The 15722-nt window shown below is 40.8% G+C and overlaps 2 protein-coding genes and 1 long non-coding RNA gene across 3 annotated transcripts in view; 2 read left to right on the plus strand and 1 right to left on the minus strand.

The window, feature by feature from the left end:
* Nucleotides 1–4220, plus strand: part of LOC113170401 — a 39155-nt gene extending 34935 nt beyond the window's left edge. Inside the window, exon 3 of the long non-coding RNA XR_003299635.1 lies at nt 4063–4220. This is a non-coding gene — a long non-coding RNA (uncharacterized LOC113170401). The remainder of the gene's footprint in view (nt 1–4062) is intronic.
* Nucleotides 4221–8703: 4483 nt separating this feature from the next.
* LOC113168916 (protein transport protein Sec61 subunit beta-like) lies at nt 8704–11670 on the minus strand. The gene is made up of 4 exons (XM_026369988.2): nt 11517–11670; nt 11023–11120; nt 9972–10076; nt 8704–9218 (listed from the first exon to the last, which is right to left on the minus strand). The coding sequence occupies exons 1-4, from the start codon at nt 11517–11519 to the stop codon at nt 9131–9133; spliced, it is 294 nt and encodes a 97-aa protein (XP_026225773.1). The 5' UTR covers nt 11520–11670; the 3' UTR covers nt 8704–9130.
* Nucleotides 11671–11998: 328 nt separating this feature from the next.
* The window catches only part of LOC113169447 (alpha-1,3/1,6-mannosyltransferase ALG2-like), a 4098-nt gene continuing 374 nt past the window's right edge, over nt 11999–15722 (plus strand). Inside the window, exons 1-6 of the mRNA XM_026370845.1 lie at nt 11999–12012; nt 12848–13019; nt 13117–13254; nt 13898–14065; nt 15022–15292; nt 15433–15689. Of these exons, the coding sequence (XP_026226630.1) occupies nt 11999–12012; nt 12848–13019; nt 13117–13254; nt 13898–14065; nt 15022–15292; nt 15433–15689 (1020 nt within the window). The remainder of the gene's footprint in view (nt 12013–12847; nt 13020–13116; nt 13255–13897; nt 14066–15021; nt 15293–15432; nt 15690–15722) is intronic.

The raw sequence follows: 15722 nt of genomic DNA on the forward strand, positions 1-15722 counted from the left end.
TTTGAATTGTATGAGTTGTGAGCAGTTCCCCCAAAAGACACTTCCTCTCTAAATTCCCAGGTGAGGAAAATAAAATAATACAAATGTGGGTAGCAGGACTTCCATTAGGAGTGAAGTGGAGTATTTTACTGTGTTGTATTGATACAGGCGTGTCATTTTTCGCTGGAAGAAAGGAAGGGAGGGCAAAGAGGTTAAACAAGGTTAGAAGCAGAATGTCTTGTGAGTTTATGTGGTGGCACAACATTCACCCAAAACGCGCACCTCACCCTGATTTGACCAGGAGTATTGAGAATTATGGCTCGAGGTCTAGCCCATCGTTGTGTTATCATCATTTCTATTGCCTGCGGCTTTGACATGTGTATGAACAGAAGTATGCACCCCAGACGTTTTAAATTTGAGCATCATGAGAGAATTCCAGGCTCATGGTATGTGCGTATTCAGCATGATGAGGCAAGAAATCGAAGAGCAAACTGCCCCAAAATGCAAATTTTTGTATCACATAGGCAGAGAGGAAGGTTTATGTAACTGTTTTGCAAGATGTGTAAGTCAGGGTAGTCTGTCTGTGGCTGAGTCCAGCCCAGAGCAAATAGCAATAAATACTTGTAGAAAGACCTAATATTTAAAATTACACAAGCATAGTAGCTGCAGAATCATGAGATTCATTCACAGACAGAGCTCTGTTGGCCAGGGTTTGAAACTTGTGATATGTATTGTGCAAAATGCTTCCTCTCCCTCACCGCATTGCGTAATTCTCCTTCACCTGCCACAATCACACACACACAACACACGCAACAACATGTCCATGCAAACCTGTAATGAGAGGCGGATCACATGCCTTCGGCCAAATTGAGACTCTTTGTAAAGGAGGCTATCGAAAGTGTTTTAATAATATTTTGTAATATGACAGATATGAGGTTAGTAGGTGCATAATTAAATGTGGAGGCGGATGAACTGATTTGGCCTTTGACTCATTCATCTTGATCAGGCTGGTTAAATTTAGACTGATTTAATGTAGATAAGACCAGGTCAAGTGAATGTGTGTAATGTGTAATGTAAACGGTTTAGGTATGCACTTTTTACAAGGAGCTTCCAACACTGAGAACATTCAGCACGCTGCACAAAAACGGTTTCCAAGAAGCAGACAGAGGTCAACAAAAAGATCACATGCATGCACGGGTGTCTCACGTGATTCACTGATGGCACAGATAACTAGGTGAAATCAGGTTAAACAACGTATTGACCTTAACCCTACTCCAACCTTGACCAAAAATTAAGTCTTTACATTAACCCTCTGCACAAGGGAAGTGTTGAGGTTCACTCTTAGGCACAGGGGGAATCATGCCAGTTACATGTAGTGGGGAATGTGCCAGTGTCAGAGATGTGTTTATGATTTGTACAATCGCTGAAGTCAGTGTGGCTGCATTTGCTTGTAGGAGGTGGAGGGGTGGTGTCCAGAGGACAGGTGGTAGGAAATCCTGAGAGGAGGAGAGTGTTGTTTTCAGTCAGAAAGGAGGACAGAAAGGGGGGAGTGATGCACTGTTTGATGGAAGCAGCAGTAGATTGTCTCAGAATACTGTTTTATTTTTAATGTTATGTAGGAAGTAGGTTTCTGTTAGGATTCAGGAGTGGATGAATGATCAAGGAAATGATAAACACGACTCGGACATTCAGAAACACTTTGGCTTTATTTAATAGTAAAAACCTGAAAAGAAAGAATGTGAACGTAATTCTTTGGACTACTTGTGCTACTGATGTGGCTTACATGGCCAGTCATTTTTGACTAAATGAAAGCAAGAAAGCTCAGATTAGTTTAGGCTCTAATGCCAAAGGAATGTAGCAACAATGTCAAATATTTGCAGAATTATGTGATAACATAAACAGAAAGGCTGTTCGGAACATCTTTCGGACTACATCATTATATATTTTTAATGGGAACAATTATTATATCACAGCCAGGTGATCCCAGAACACCCACCCCGCCCCCCAACGTCCCTCCCTACTCCTCCTCCTCCTCCTCCTCCTCCTCCGCCTCACCTCTCCCCTCTATCGCTACCCTGGAGCGCTGCACAAGGAGTGGAAAATACAGTGACCTAAAAATACTCAGCACATAAACAGCACACTTACAAACACATGGGTACACTACACACACACCCTTGCACCCACGGGCCAAGAGTCTTTAATATTAGAAAGCACAAGGCTGACACCTGAGACGCTCAGTGTCACCCTCCTCACCCTTCCCTCCTCCCTAAATTAGTCCAGACATGGCCAGCATGTCCCAGAGGGTTTGTTCTGATCTGTTCTGCTGCAGGCTGCCAGCGAGTGAGGGGGTGGGGTAGGGTGGCGGCGGGGGACACATGTTTATGACATCACAGCCCAGTTGGCCAAGCATGCTTGTGGCAGTCACACGGGGCATCACCAGGGCTGACGTGCCCTCTCTCCGCTGACGGGGCGTGGGGGCTGATATGTGTGAAAAGGTCAAACAGACCAACGTGGCCTCCGTCCCAGGATTCTCCCGTCCTATCGTAAACCCGTTTCCCGAACGTACACACAGAAACTCACGGTATAGTTCTCTAAATGTGTCATGTATTTGAGAAACAGTTTGTCTGTTTTGAGCCACTTGTTGATTCCTCGCCTGCTGTCGTCTCACTTGCGTTATTTCTCCCACTTCTTTAAAGTTTTATTCAGCGCTCATCGTTGTCTTTAGCCTCCACATTGTTCCATTCTGTCAAATTCTTTGCACATATCACTATAGACCTGTTAGATTTCTTTTGGGTTTTTCTCCCACCATCGACTGTCTCCATTTGTTTCCATCTTCCTGTAGTTATTCATAGCTTTCTTGCTCCAGCGCATTGTGTTTCTTCTTCACTCTTTGTTTCACCTCTTTTTTCAACTCTCTGTATATTTGTTTTCTTTCCTTTGTGCTTTTAACCTCAACCGTTGGAGCGTTATCCTTCTTCAGACTTTCAATTTCCATTTCTATTTCACTTGTTTTGCTATTTTTAAAACAGCGTCCTGGCTTTTTGTCAGTTTATTTTGTTTACATTTTGTCTCTTTCCTTTTTGTCGTCTCTGTTCTGATATGTTTTTTTATGCATGTCTTCTGTCACTAAACCTGATGCCAACATTTTACCTATTCTCTAATATGTCTTTCTCATTGATTAGTATACACAGTAATTAAATGTAGGCTTTCGAATAATGTTTCTTCTTTTGACGACAAATCCATAGATCTTTAAAGTGCTGTATTGGGAGACGTAGCATGAATTATATCCACTCTAATGTAATTATTGTTTTGCACTCTGCTCTACTCCGTCTGAGCAGTTTGTTGTGAACATGAAATAGCAAGAAGAGACATGTGTGTGTTACCACTGTGGAAATCACCTCTGAGAAAGCATAATATGTGTGACTGAGGGAAAATACAGATGTTGCAGCTGCTCAGACATCGGATACGACCTTAGTTTGCCAAACAGTTAAAGGAATTTTAAATTAACTTCATGGGGAAGTCAAGGTTGTCAGAAAATGTATTGTTTTTGTTTGTTTGCAAAAAGAAGACGTGAAGAGACACTGCACTGCTTATTATTGACCAGTAAGTGATATGTTTATAAAGGGTATAAGTAGTGGATTTGGTTGTTTATGGTGCAGTTGCAGACATGTCACCTATAAATACTTTATCAGAGAACTGAGAATTTAATCTTTACTATAGATGGAAATACTAGAATATTGTTTTACATACTCACACGTTATATTTCTAAACACACAATGAACAGTCCTGTCACTCTACATGTAATTATCAACATAGATATCATTGTATTTCAAAAGTGATTTGCAGTTTTGCAAGGCTAATGTCAAAATGCAGTAACCTTAAAAGAAATGTAAACAGTGATTCTGCTTCCTATAACAGTTACACATCTTCAGTGTGTGGGCTCCACACCGTTATCACATCATTCATGCACATAACATGAGGTGAGTGTGTGTCATGTAGAGGAGTAGAGAGCAAGAGAAGAGCTATGGATAGATGCAGACTCAGCCTTGGCAGCAACTCTGACTATCTTATTTCTGTCTGCAGGAGGACCCAAAGAGATCGGTGAACCTTCAGCTGGCACACACACATTCACAAATTCTCTCTGTGTCCCAGCTCCCTCCGACCCTCCTGACCCACCTAAAGTACATATGACAGCGACCATGTGGTTTGGATGGCAGAAAATGGAGTCAGATTATTTTACAGCGAACAAGCTCTACCTCTCAGCAGATCAGGATGTGCTGCAGATCACTGGCCAGTAACAAAGTGTGCCAGTGGACTGCAATACTACTGACTAATCACAGCTTGATCGCTGGTCTTATGCACTCAGTAACTGGACCCACGTGAACACATATCCATATATAATTTATTTACAAAGTGCAGATGTAGAAGTTATTATGTAAAAGTCATTTGACTGTAAAAGATAGAAAACATATCAAATAAAGTTGTTCGCTGGTAACTGTTTTAAGACTAAAGTAGATTTTCATTTTTTACATTTATGTTTATTAAAGGAGCACAACATTCTGCTAAATGGATCTCTGTAAGTGACACGAGTTCACTGTGGAGTGAGTGTTCGTGCCATTTCAGAGTGCAGCGCCTGTCATATCCCCTCCACCTGCCCTAATGTTTTGGGACATCCCTCAGGATTCGCTTGGTCAGTGAGTGTGGATCGATTCCACTCGCCTCTCCATTCATTCCATGCTTTACCAACCATGTGATCTATTCAAAAATGCACATGCGCACTTGACACGCGAGACTGAGTGATCGAAGGAAGAAATGTTCCCGACTGGGAGCGACGAATTTCAAATCACAAGCCCTCTGTTCCGATTGATATCCTGGAAGCCGTGTTTATCTGCAGGGATGGACATCTGTGGGCATAATGGAGCGAGAGAGAGTGACATGAGAAAGGAGGAGAGAGAGTGACTTAAACAGTTTTTTTTCATGCTAAACCTCAGAACAGCATGTATCAAGTAGAACAGAAAATAAATGTGACCTATTTACATGTCTTCTCTGTGTGTGGTGTGTGTGTGTGTGTGTGTGTGCATGCTCACCTCGCTCAGTGTAAGGGACCATCCCTTGTCAGTGTGTGGTTTTTTACAGGATATGGGTTTCAGAGGCACCCTTTAGAGAGCTTCTCTTGTCTTTTTCTCTCCTTCTATCTCTCACTCGTCACTTTCTTTCCACGAGACACGAACCGTTATCTCAGACGAACATGTTCAGGAGGATTTACATAGAATAGAGAGATATGGTAACATACATGAATGTGATGACATCTCTTTTGCAGGTTTTGATGTAGTGGAAAATGTATTTATCCTTTTCTCCAATAATTTTGTCTGTTCTCAAGAACTGTTTACAGACCAACTAGTCAAAGGTCAACTGCAGGTGGATCCATTGAATCACCCTCATGTACTTCTTTGAAATGTCTTTTTTTTTTTGTATCTCATAATCGTTATTTAATGTAAGTCATTTGATTGTTATGTTGTGCACACAGCTATAGATGAAACCTTCCTCTTTATGTCACTTTGTATGAGTATAGAACACTAATTTCTAAAGAATGAAAGACATGCAGCCCTATTTAAGAGTTGACATCAAAGAAATAATAGAAAAGCTTCACATTAATAACTCAGATGCCGTCCGTAATTACAGTTTCTAAAGATCTTTTTTTCCCTCAATGTTTTTTTCAGGATAAAATACAGTGGCAAGAGAATTTTATGGTTTTCTGCATTATTTGTAATAAAACATGATCTGATCCGCATCAATGAAAGCGTCATAGTCAACTTAATAAAGTTAAACTTAAAAACTGACAACTGTTTAACCATGCGCTTCCTGTAGCTGTGGATCAGACCTGCACTTTGTTCAGGCCTATTCTTCCTGCAGAACTGCTTTAGCTCTTCATATTCTTTGGATGCAATGCTCTTTTTATTAAGCAGCAGCTTCCTTCATGGTGTCCTGTCATAGACACCATGCTGGTTCAATGTTTTACCTACTGTAGACTCATGAACACAGATGTTATCCAGTTCTAATGATGCCTTCGAACCTTTTCTGTCACTCTGGGTTGTTTCTTTACCTCATTGACGAGTGTTTGTTGTGCTCTTGGGGTCATTTTGACTGGACGCCCACTTCTTGGTAGAGTATCCACAGTCCCGAAGTTTCTCCATTTATAAATTGTTTCTCTAACTGTAGACTGGTGAATTTCTGAAGTATTTGACATCACTTTTTACCCTTTCTAGCTTTATGTAAATCAACAATTCTTGATCGTAGATCCTCTAAAAGCTCCTTTTGGCCAGGCATGGCTCACATAAGGGTATTCTTTTTGTGCTGAGCAAACTCAAAAGGTTTGAGTGTTTTTTGTCAGTGGATGTAGCTCTAAGTAGTCCACAACCTCAAAATGTTTTCCTTCTGCCACTGTACAATGTTCATACTAAGTATCCAATAGGTGTTTCCAGGCAGTGCTCTCAAGGCATAATTTGAAGGACATAGAAACAGAGTCATAATCAGATCAAGATGCAGAACATAATGTCTCTTACCTCTTACCTTGATATTAAACAGCATTGTTTAGGTCTCTGTCCCAGCAGTAGCTCATTTCTTCAGCATTTTGATTCCCTGATGAAGCGCTGATTTGACTTGACGGTGTCAGAAGGAGTTTAAAACTACAGGTTGCAGCAGTTGGAGGGTCACAGCGCTCCACATGCTGCCTGAACACTGAAGCTTCACCACGACCTTCATATTTAATTGTTATGTTGAATTATTCTGGCTCACTGCCGTGTTGTGCCACAGTGAATTGGGCTGTGGAGTTCATGAGTGTATCTCAGCGTTTGTGTGTGTGTGTGTGTGTGTGTGTGTGTGTGCTTGCACTTGGGCCTTGGGTTAAACCTAGCATTCAGATCCTGTTCATTAATTCATTCTGTTGCTATGGCTCTGCTTTCCCATAAGCTTCCAGTGTTCGTGGCAAACTCAGGCACTGCTGCCACATCACTCTCCCTCTTGTCCCTGTCCCACATACACACACGCATACACACACTCACTCACATACACATGCCATGCCAGCTGGTGGTTTCATATTCAACACAGATAACCTGTTGATGCAGGTTTGGTCAGAGCCACTTCTACAACTCCAAAACCTCCAGCCAGCTGCTCACAGCATCAGTCCTTAGACCGAACATCATCTCAGTTTTACCTCAGCGTCCATACTGTTTAACGTTGTAAGCATATAAGATTTAAGCTTTTTAGTACCATTTTTTTTGTTAATCTCAGCTCAGTTTGTACAATTTAATTCAAAAAGTCTGGTTACAAAGGATCATCAAACACACTTTATGACATAACTACGCTGTGGTGGAGTCTAGTGATACAAACATGTTACACATACTATTATAATGATTTAATGAGGAAAAATAAATACACATGAGCAAGTGTTCATGCCCATCCCTCCGAGGATAGCTACAGTATATACAGTATGTTAATATCCTCCAAGCCAGTGGTCGTCAGAAAATAGTCTGCAGCGCCCCCTTCAGGATACGAAGCGCAATCATTTGAGTAAAATTCAGAAGCGGTACTCAAAGCACTCAGTGCTTTTCATTCACACACACACACACACACACACACACACACACTTACACATACACACGCACACACACACACACTTACACATACACAGAGGTGGTGGAGCTGTCTGATGCATCAGGGGGTTCAGGGTCTTTCTCAAGGACACTTTGACAGAAACAGAAACGTTCTAATGCTGTCGCATGCTGCTGATGCTGTTATCAACATTAATGTACAGCAGCTGACTGTAACCACTGACAGGTGGTTTGTAATATAACCACATAATAATATGTCACCATTTATGTGCATGAAGCAGACAGAAGAAAAGTTCATTTATATGTAGTTAGCATTTAGTTCATCAGAGGTAATCAACATAATTTCTGATGTCCTGCATATTGTGCACCTTCTGGCATTGCTTTAATGTTTCAGATTTCACTTCTTACTTCTCCAAATCTCATTTTGCCTGTCTGCAATTATTGACAAATGACAGATAAGCCTGGGGCAGGTCTAGCTTGAGACTGTTACCTCTGAACCTCTATAGAAATATGTGAACTGAGAAGTTCACACTTTCATCCAGTCACTTTAATTTAAAACGGCACACATGCGTACACATGTACAGACAAGTCCGGGTTGTTCTGCTCGTGCTGATAATCGTGCAGCATGTGTGTGCTGTGTAATCTGATTAAAGTGAACATGCTTTTGCTTCAATGCAAAGCCATTAAAGTTGATAATTCAAGGAATATACATGCAACATTAGGCGCCACTTACAGTACACTATTTAAAAATAAAATTGATACGATTACTGAGTGAGTTGTAGCCAAAGAGGGTAAATAAAAAGCAGCAAGTAGCTGAAATTTGCTGGATATAATTATATTACATATTAGGTGCGCTGTCAATCATACTGACATGTAACACTTAACATTGGCGTTGTCTTTTCTAAGATTCCCATTTTTGTCTCAACACAGAATCAGCCAAAGTGTATTTTTTGTTGTACACTGCAAGTGCATTTGCAATAGCATTTGCCAAATTCACCGTTTTCAGTAGTGTGGTAGTGCTTACAGAAGGTTCAAAGTGAAAACACCATGTCAACAGTCACTTTGTGACGTTTATGAAAGGTTTCACTAAATAAAAGAGTTCATTTCAATCACATCCATTTTACTTTTTATTGTACAATATTACAATCACATTTTGTACAAATGCGTTAAAAAAAATGCAAGTGAGGCTACAAGGACAAATGTTTGCCAGGGGCCTGAAAACGTCTTTGAGCACTGCACTGAACCTTGCAGTGGACGAGACACATGCTGCTGCTTGAAGAAAGGGACACATACAGATATCTCATCTGACGAGTGCTAGAGCTGCTTCCTCCCAATTATCCGATCAGATGTTCAAAACACAGGATGGGTTTAAGTGATGTTATTTGCACCTGTAGATCATGTACTGAAACAGCTGTATATCCGGTTAGTGTGTTGCATTGACAGTGGGGAGGAGAACTAAGGATATTTAGTTTTTTTTCACTTGTTTGGTCCAAATGATCCAAGGAAGTCGAGGTGCAGGGTCAAAGGTCATCAGGTGCTGTTTAAGAGCGGGTGTACTTCCCCCAGATGTGCAACATGAAAACCGAAGCAATGAAAAGCAGACTCATCACCAGCACTGGCACCGGACCGCTGTAACAACAAAGAGACACTGATTAACACACAAACACAAAATGCCATCATTTGCTATAACCCTAAAGTAAGAGTCTTAGTGGAGTGGCTGATTTTATTGATGAGTCTCGGAAACAAGGAAGGACTCTCATCTCTGAAGGAGGGTCTGAGTGGGGGATGGGGTGGAGGGGTGTATCGCTAAGTAGCAGCATTGCCATGCCAACCATCTCCTCCACATCCCCCTCCCCTCCCTCTGTCAGAAGGCTGTAATTGAGTTGACCTTTCAGAGTGGATCCTTTAATGAAGCTTTGAGGCCGGTGTCTAACGCAGGAACAAACACGCACTCGATATACAGGGCTGTATGGCAAGTCTGCCCTCCTTCGACTGCTCAAGAGACACACTCAATAACCACCTCAGCATCATCGATCAGCCATGGCCAGCTACGGCCATGAGACAGGACGCCTTCTCTAATATTAGGATGCGGCAGAAAAGAAGTTTGAGGTGGAGAGTTTTCGAAATGTTTGCTTCAGTGTGTACGTAGACACTTAAAATCAAGCCAATCCACAGTTCAGATATTGTTTTATCCCATCTGCCCAATTTCCTGCCATTAAACATCACTCCCTTTCTACCTGATCAACATAATTATTAATGAAGTGCTGGAAATTAGTGGGTTTTCCAGGTGCATTCAAATTAAATCTAAATGGCTGAATTTATTGGCGAGTGTGTGTATGGGTAAGAGCTTTACACTAGCTGCTTTTAGAAGTTGAAACTTACACTTTGAGGCCTGGTGAGTCTTCTGTGTAGAAGCGCCAAATGCCACCAGTGCCTGCAGATCCCGTGGTCCTGCCACCACTGCGTGTACCGCTGCTGGTTGCTTTCCTGTGTGACACACAAACGCAACTTATTAACTAAACTGAACTATAACAATGTCAGTTTGCGCTGAGAATTACTAGAATTTTTACATGATGTCTAGGTTACAGAAAACAAAACTAATTTTTGCAATGTTATATTTCTCAAACAAAAATTTATGGTCAAGGTCTACCAAACTTTACAAATTCCACTCTCTACTTGGAAACAATCCCAGTGAAAAACAACTTGTGCTGTTACACACTATGTTGAATGCAGCGCAAACTACAGTAGCTGGTGATGAAAGAGTGATTCATGGCTGCTTCACTCGTGTGATGAGATTAAACTGAGGTTAATGAGGTAATGAAGAGGGTGATAGTTATGGGTAATAATGAAAGAGGTAACAACAAGCCTCTGATTACACACTGATTAAGTCCACACTGCAACATCTATCTGCTTCTCTACTCTACAGAGGGCACACAAATATACAAAGAAGGGTCATCGGAAAATCATCAATCACGTTTTACTGGTTGGTGAACGAGCAGGCAAGACATTGCTGTTTTTTTCTTTTCAAAATAATTATGAGACTGTATGCAGGCAGAGTCAACAACACTCATGTTTAATACAAGGAAGGCGCTAACAGCTAATTAGTAGTCAGTGATACCAAACATACAGATGTATGACAACTTAAAGCAAAACAAGCTGTTCAAGTCAATTGGGCAACGAAGGGTGGCTGGTTGCTCTCAGTGTTTCTGAGCTATACTGAATGGATGAACATATGCTGGCATTGCAATGAAGTACCTGTGAAGTCCTTACCATATGATTCATACAAATTTTCAGACTATTTTGTTTTATTTCTTTGGTATTTTTTCTTTTTATTTGTCACCAGCCTGTGTAAATATACCCATGTGATCCGTTTACTTGGATGGGAGCAGTTTGTAATAGTTTATGTTTGGCAGTCACATTTGAAAGTGTGTACCTCTGTCTGACTGTGGAGCCTGCTTGCCGGGGAGCAACTGTCTTACTGGGGGAACGGCTAGACGCCCCAACGTTGGTGGCACTTGCTGCTGGTCCAGGCTGAAAGGAAGACAAGATTAATAAGACAGGATTCAGCTCCATTAACCTATACATTCATTCTGCACACGCAAACACACACAGCTAACTGACATATACATAAGGCCAAGGGTTATTCTATAAGTTCACACTGCTCACTGCTTTATATAATGGTAACATGCAGTCTTCACTAAACCTGTTACACATACATATAAATGAGTTATTTAGCTGAGCCATCACCTTAAATGCGTTTCAGGGTAAGGTTTGAGTTGCTGAAAATAAGCCACGTCTACAAACGATTAAGCTAACATTAGCAGGCTAGCTAACAGACAGAAAACGTTAGCTCAGGTCTAAATGAAGGCATTAAAGCTTGTTAGCTTCAGTAGCAATAGCAGTTTCAGATGAAGTTGAGATTCTTACCATTTTATTTGATTTGTTCCGGTGCTAGCTGACACCCTGAGCCCCTCTTCTAGTTGATGTTCACGTTAAATGAACAGCAGGCAGTCAGCGTGAATTGGACAAAACTTAAGAAGAGGTCTCTCAAAGCTGACGCTTGTCTAAAAAGGACACGACTGCAAAACACAAGACCACCGCAGGCGACCGAGCAGAAGCCTGAATGGTTTGTCGCATCCACCGTAAAAAAGAATGAAACAGACACTGTTTTAGGAGCTTATTTTTGATACATGTTCATAAAATATATTTTAGAATTTTTTTACACTTTGCGCTCTATTGAAACTATACATGTTTTTTACTTCAATTCAAAGGCAAATTCGTAGCGCGCCTTGTCTCTGAATGAGACGTGTCTCGCAGGAAGAGACTCCGGTACATTGAGGAAACAGGCACCATTGTGGCTCAAACTCGAAGCGCTAGTAGCCTGATCACAACGGTTAATCTGAGCCAACATGTCGTCCACGTGGTAGAGTTTCACCCACCGTTTTCATAGCTACGGGTAGCTAGACGAGTATGATCACAGGCTTTCAAAGTTGGAGAAGGTGGTGAAGAGATACAAAGGTAAACAATACTGCATTAGAATGTGATACTGAGTTAAAAATGGTTTAGGTCCAATTGTAAAGATAAATGGCCACTACGTTTCCTATCTAAAACGTAATGATTCGTTAGCTACATAAGCTAGTTAGAACCTTTAGCGTTGGCACATTAGCTAAAGTCGTTTTGTTTACAAACTGTTTCCCAAATCAGACTTTTCATTTTTTAATTTTATTATCTTACTTATGACTAGGCTAATACAGAGATCATTCAGAGTATTTGAGGACATTGTGCCAAACAAGGTTGGTCTGCAGAAAGTAGATGTGGCTAAATTTGCTGTTAAACATGACATAAAGCGTTTTAGAGGTAAAAGTTATAAATTAAATTACACAGTCACAAGGGCAGATTCTTTATGTTCGTCAACAATGCAGTTCTGAAATATTTTTTTGGCTTTTGAGTGCAGATTTATGAATCTCTTCTGTTGGAAATTGTTTGTTGTCAGCAACATCAAGTTTAAGATAGTTTGAATGCCTCTGAAAATGATTTTTCTCTTTAATGCTATGTTTGAGGTTAAGGCACTCATGAGGCTGTTTCAACTTTGACCACCAAATTTTGTATTTTTTTTTGTAGTGCCTACTTGATGCTTGCGTGTCACTCTAAATTATAAAGTGTTTACTGGATTTTAAAACTTGTTTGCAAACCAGCATTGTCTTTTTGGGGAGCAATACTCCAAATTCAATCATAACTTTTTGGATTTCTGTGTGCAGGATGACACGGGTGGTGTTCCTCCATCCCGATCTTGGTATTGGTGGAGCAGAGCGACTGGTGGTCGATGCCGCTGTTGCTCTGAAGTCTCGGGGTTGTAGCGTTCAGATCTGGACAGCCCACTATGATCCAACACACTGTTTCTCGGAGACCCAGGATCCAAACCTGCATGTGGTATGCTAACATATGACTACATATTGTTGTCCCTCAAAGATGAAAATGCATCCTGTAATAGCTGTCATTTTACATTTAGTATTCTCTCTTCTAATAGAAATGTGTGGGTGACTGGCTTCCCACCAGCGTTTTTGGCTACCTCCATGCCCTGTGTGCATACCTGAGGATGGTCTATGTGGCCCTCTATCTGGTCTTTCTAAGTGGGGTGGAGTATGATGTCATCTTCTGTGATCAGGTGAGCTGTCTTGATGCTAACAACCTCTGAGCTTTCTGTTTCTTGTAACTGTCTCTGTTGATCAAAGAACAGAGACCTTCTGTTGTCAGCTGTGTTTGTCTCTTTTTGCCTCCCTTTTGGTGTTACACCCTTTTGCACACATACAAACAGGCACTACCCTTCTCTCTTTTACATAATAACAGAGAAAACCAATTGTTTATCTCAAGTGTGACACCAGTTAAAGCTTTAGTGACTATATGAATACATGAATAAGATTATTATTAACCACAACAACAAAGGTCCCACAGAGTTTTTACACTATTTGTTTAGGATGAGTGTTTACTTCTGTGTTTTATAATTATTTTAATTTAATTTAATTGCCTTAAGAGAAATACTATGGTTAATGAATGATTAGACTGTGATTATATTTAGCAAAGGAAGGAAGAACATTTTTCATGGAAGACGTGCATTTGTATTTCTTACCTTTTCTATTTTGATTTTGATTCATGCAGTGTAGCCTAAAAGAGAGGAGTGTAGGCTGTCCTTGCCTTTTTTAGTCACTATTAAATAATTAAATAGTTGAATTAGTTTATATCGTTTACAATGTACATATATTGTGAGATGGATGAAATAAACTAAACTAAAACGTTGTGTTCGACTGCAGGTGTCGGTGTGTATCCCGGTGCTGAGACTGTCCCGGCACAGGAAGAAGGTTCTCTTCTACTGTCACTTTCCAGACCAGCTGCTGACCCAGAGGAAGTCATTTCTGAAAAAGCTTTACCGCACTCCCATCGATTGGCTGGAGGAACGCACCACAGGCATGGCTGATATGGTAAATAATGACTGAAAGTGGAGGCTGAACCATCTAACAGGTTGTTATGTCAGATTGTCTTGTTTTATTTCATACCGAAGGGGGGGGAAAAAAACATTACATTTTAAAAAGGTGGTATGAAGGCTAAGCAAGCATTAAAGTAAAAACACATGAACAGTACAAAATGCCATGATGTTAGTTAGTTAATTAATTAATATGTCAATAAAAAATATAAGAATAAAATAATAATTACAACAATATATTAATATGTAAAATATACTTTAGATTTGTTTTTTTGTAAATGTTGTATGAAGAAGACAATACCTGATGATTTTTTGTTGTTGAGTCCAGGACAGCCAAGGACATGACCTGTATTTCTTGAAGGGAAACTGTTTTTCTAACTAATAAATAATATGTTAGTAGCACTATGTTGCTTGGGTTCCTACAAACCTGTAATTGACTTTTATTGTATTATATGCGTACGGTATTGCAGATTCATCTCAGCATATGTGAAAATAGCTTTCCTGTTTTGTTCTGCAGATTTGACAACTTTGTTTCTGTTTAGATGGGTTTAGATGGGTTTTATTTATTGATTTCTTATTTTCCTATGGGTATCTATATCTATCTATATCTATCTATCTATCTATCTATCTATCTATCTATCTATCTATCTATAATCAAGACATATTTTGGTTTGTATGTTTTTTTTTTATGTTTTTTGCTCTCTCTTTTATGACAGACCTGACTTGGGATCTTGGGAAAACTACAACTAAACTAAAATGTGGTTATACAGTGTAATAGATTAAATTAAAATAACTTAACTTAAATATCTTCACACAGCCTGCTCTCCACAGGCACACATTTTGATTTTATTCTAGGCTTTAGGGTAATCAAAGATTAGGCTGCAGTCCAACTTATTAAAACACCTGTGATATATGTTAGATCTTTTAAACTAATCTGTCTGTCCTTCCTCTTAGATTCTGGTAAACAGCCAGTTCACCGCCGGCATCTTCAGAGAGACCTTTCATAGTCTAAGCAGTGTCCAGGCAGATGTCCTCTATCCCTCCCTCAACACATGTACCTTTGACCAGCCGTCCACTGAAGCACAAAGCCTGGAAGGGCTGCTTCCTGAGGGAACCTCCTGTCTGTTCCTCTCTCTGAACCGATATGAGAGGAAAAAGAATCTAGGCCTGGCTCTGGAGGCTCTGGCAGCTCTGAGGAGCAGCCTTCCTCAAGGCCAGAGAGCAGGTATTCACCTGGTGGTGGCTGGGGGCTATGATGACCGAGTTCCTGAGAATGTTCAACATTACACTGAACTGAAAGAGCTAGCAGCACAGCTACACTTGGAGGACTGTGTCACATTCTTGCGCTCCCCTTCTGATTCACAGAAAGTGGCATTGCTGCGGGGAAGTGCTGCCGTGCTCTACACCCGAGCAGAGAGCATTTTGGGATAGTTCCTGTAGAGGCAATGTACTGTTGCTGTCCTGTTATTGCTGTGAACTCTGGGGGTCCCCTGGAGAGTGTGGCAGATGGTGAGACGGGCTTCCTGTGTGAACCCACAGCTGAGGCCTTCTCTAAAGCCATGGAGAAGCTCATTAGGGAGCCACAGCTCCGCAGGGACATGGGACAAGCTGGAAGGAAGAGGGTACAAGATAGGTTCTCTCTTCAGGCCTTCTCA

This window comes from Anabas testudineus, chromosome 16 (genome assembly GCF_900324465.2).
Source record: "Anabas testudineus chromosome 16, fAnaTes1.2, whole genome shotgun sequence".
Classification (NCBI taxonomy): Eukaryota; Metazoa; Chordata; class Actinopteri; order Anabantiformes; family Anabantidae; genus Anabas; species Anabas testudineus.